Source organism: Cebus imitator, unplaced genomic scaffold, assembly GCF_001604975.1.
Source record: "Cebus imitator isolate Cc_AM_T3 unplaced genomic scaffold, Cebus_imitator-1.0 Scaffold419, whole genome shotgun sequence".
Lineage (NCBI taxonomy): Eukaryota > Metazoa > Chordata > Mammalia > Primates > Cebidae > Cebus > Cebus imitator.
The window spans coordinates 406281-409375 of NW_016107734.1; the positions used below are offsets into that span (position 1 = coordinate 406281).

The 3095-nt window shown below is 40.5% G+C and overlaps 1 protein-coding gene across 3 annotated transcripts in view; it reads right to left on the minus strand.

Moving 5' to 3' along the window:
- The window catches only part of CHEK2 (checkpoint kinase 2), a 55406-nt gene that overhangs the window by 36333 nt on the left and 15978 nt on the right, over positions 1–3095 (minus strand). For all 3 annotated transcript variants that reach the window (XM_037731777.1, XM_017509686.2, XM_017509682.2), the window contains exons 4-5: positions 777–901; positions 511–658 (exon numbers count right to left, since the gene is read on the minus strand). In XM_037731777.1, coding sequence (XP_037587705.1) covers positions 511–658; positions 777–901 — 273 coding nt within the window. The remainder of the gene's footprint in view (positions 1–510; positions 659–776; positions 902–3095) is intronic.

Below are 3095 nucleotides of genomic sequence, written 5' to 3' on the forward strand. Positions count from 1 at the left end.
AATTTTGTTGTTGTTGTTTTTGGAGAGAGTCTCACTCTGTTGCCCAGGCTAGAGTGCAGTGGCATGATCTCGGCTCACTACAACCTCTACCTCAAGGTCAGGAGTTCAAGACCAGCCTAGCCAACATAGTGAAATCCTGTCTCTACTAAAAACACAAAAAATAGCTGGATGTGGTGGCGGGCACCAGTAATCCCAGCTACTTGGGAGGCTAAGGCAGGAGAATCACTTGAACCCGGGAGGTGACGGTTGCAGTGGGCTGAGATTGTGCCATTGCACTCCGGCCTGGGCAATAGGGCAAAACTCCATCTCAAAGCAAAACAAAACAAAACAAATCTGTCTGGATGGAACTTTTTCATAATTTAATAATGCAACTATGACAAAGAAGTTGAATCTTGAATGCTAACTTACTCATCATTACTCACTTAAACCACACTCTGTAAGGATATGACAAATTTTTCTCCTATGTGGAACTGAAAAAAAAAAAAATCAGTAACCATAAGATGATATTACCTTTATTTCTGCTTAGTGAAAGTGCAATTTCAGAATTGTTATTCAAAGGACGGCGTTTTCCTTTCCCTACAAGCTCTGTATTTACAAAGGTTCCATTGCCACTATGATCTTCAATGTATGCAATGTAAGAGTTTTTAGGACCCACTTCCTATAATAGAGAACATTTTATTTCAAACTTTTAAAAGCACAGATGTATAGTGGGAAAATACCTAAAAGCAATGAATAGATTACCAGCTCTCCTAAATACATGGGTATTTGTCACCTACCCTGAAAATCCGAAAGTGTTTCTTGCTATATGTCCGGTATTTATCTGTTCTTTTCAGCAGTGGTTCGTCAAAACAATATTCACAGCTTTTGTCCCTCCCAAACCAGTAGTTGTCATTCACACATTCTGTAATACAAAAGCATGCATCAGAGGGCTGTTGAATTTCATGTAACAAACGTGTTTAAAAATTGCTCATAAACGCTACTTGTAGGAAAATGGCCTAAGAAGGCAATCAGAATGATGAATCTGCTTATCAAGATTTTATAACATTAAAAATTAGGAGGCAAAAAACAACATTTACCAACAAGTTTAACCAATGGCAGTTTATCTATAATCACATGGCCAGGGGCAGTGGCTCACACCTGTAATCTCAGCACTTTGAGAGGCTGAAGCAGGAGGATCGCTTGACCCCGAGTTCATGACCAGCGTGGGCACACAGGGGGCACCCATCTCTACCATAAATTTAAAAATTAGCCTGGACAACATGGTGAAACTCCATCTTTACAAAAAATAAAAAATTAGCACGGTGTAGTGGTGGGTCCCTGTGGCCTCAGATACTCAGGAGGCTGAGATGGGAGCATCGCTTATGCCTGGGAGGTTGAGGCTGCAGTGAGCTGAGACAGTGCCACTGCACACTAGCCTGGGGGTGACAGAATGAAACTCTGTTTCCTTTTTTTTTTGAGACAGAGTCTTGCTCTGTCACCAGGCTGGAGTGCACCGGCGAAATCTCAGCTCACTGCAACTTCTGCCTCCTGGGTTCAAGCAATTCCCCAGCCTCAGCCCCCTCAAGTAGCTGGGACTAAAGGCGTGCATCACAATGCCCAGCTAATTTTTTATATTTTAGTAGAGATGGGGTTTCACCATGTTGGCCAGGATGGCTTTGATCTCCTGACCTTGTGATCCGCCCACCTCAACCTCCGAAAGTGCTGGGATTACAGGCGTGAGGCAATACACCTGACCTGACCGTTTCAAAAAATTAACCAGATGTGGTGGTTACATGCCTATAGTTGCAACTACTCAAGAGGCTGAAGCAGGAAGATCACTTGAGCCTGAGGATTTGATGTTACAGTGGGCGGTGATCCTGCCACTGCACTCTAGCCTGGGCAACACAGCAAGACTTTTCTCAAAAAAATAAACAAATATACATATTAAATATTTATTTAATGTTTATTATATGTAATTTGCATTATACATATGTTTATTATATAAGCTGCCTTAAATATAATTACATATTTATACATAAAATAATGTATTATATATTTATATTTTTACATAATATATAATATATAGTATGCATATAATATACATGCAAATATATATTATAAATATATAGTACATATTGTAAAATAATCTAATGTTACATGTGTATATATATATATACACATATACATATATATATAAAACCATGAAATAACAAAGTCATTAAAAGTTCTTGAGTAATTTTTAATGACTCATACAATACAGTAACTTCCTGCTTATTACTTTCCTGAGGCTTTCCACAACACTTAGCATAAAATCTGCACACTTCATCATGGCTTATCAGATGTTTAGGGGCTGGCCCTGCCACCATGCCAGCCCCACCTCACACCCCTCTCCCCTTGCTCATGACACCCAGCCCTACAGGCCTTCTTTCACTACCCCCAAGAGTGCTGGGTTCAGCCTACTTTCTGGTCTTAGCACTTCTTCCCCAACTACCTGAATGGCTCGTTCTACCTTGCCTTTTATATAGATACTATCTACACAATATGATCTGCCTTTTGGGCTCTACTATCATCTCCCACTCAGCTTTCTACATAAGCATTACTCAACTGCTGTCATAATGTTATCCTGTTGCATTTCTTTTAGAGTATGGGCCACAACTGGAAATTACCTTGCTTATTTGTATATTTTCTCCCCACCTCCCCGAATTAGAACATAACCTCCAGGAGGGCAGCTGGAGATCTCTTGTTTAACAGCACAACTCCAGCCCTTGGAACACTGCACACGGCAGGCAATTAAATGTTCATTGCAAAAAAGACTAGAGAAAATATTAGTAACTCCTATCAGGAAAAGTACTAATTTCCCTAATAAATGTTAAGTTCCTATAAATCAACGAAAAAGATACACAGTCCAGTAGAACAATGGGTAAAGGACATGAAGAGATAATTTACAAGAAACAGAAATGCAGCTGGCTCAGACATAAGAAAGGTGGCCAAGCTAACTCAATATAAGAAAATTTAGGCCGGGCGCGGTGGCTCAAGCCTGTAATCCCAGCACTTTGGGAGGCCGAGGCGGGTGGATCACGAGGTCAAGAGATCGAGACCATCCTGGTCAACATGGT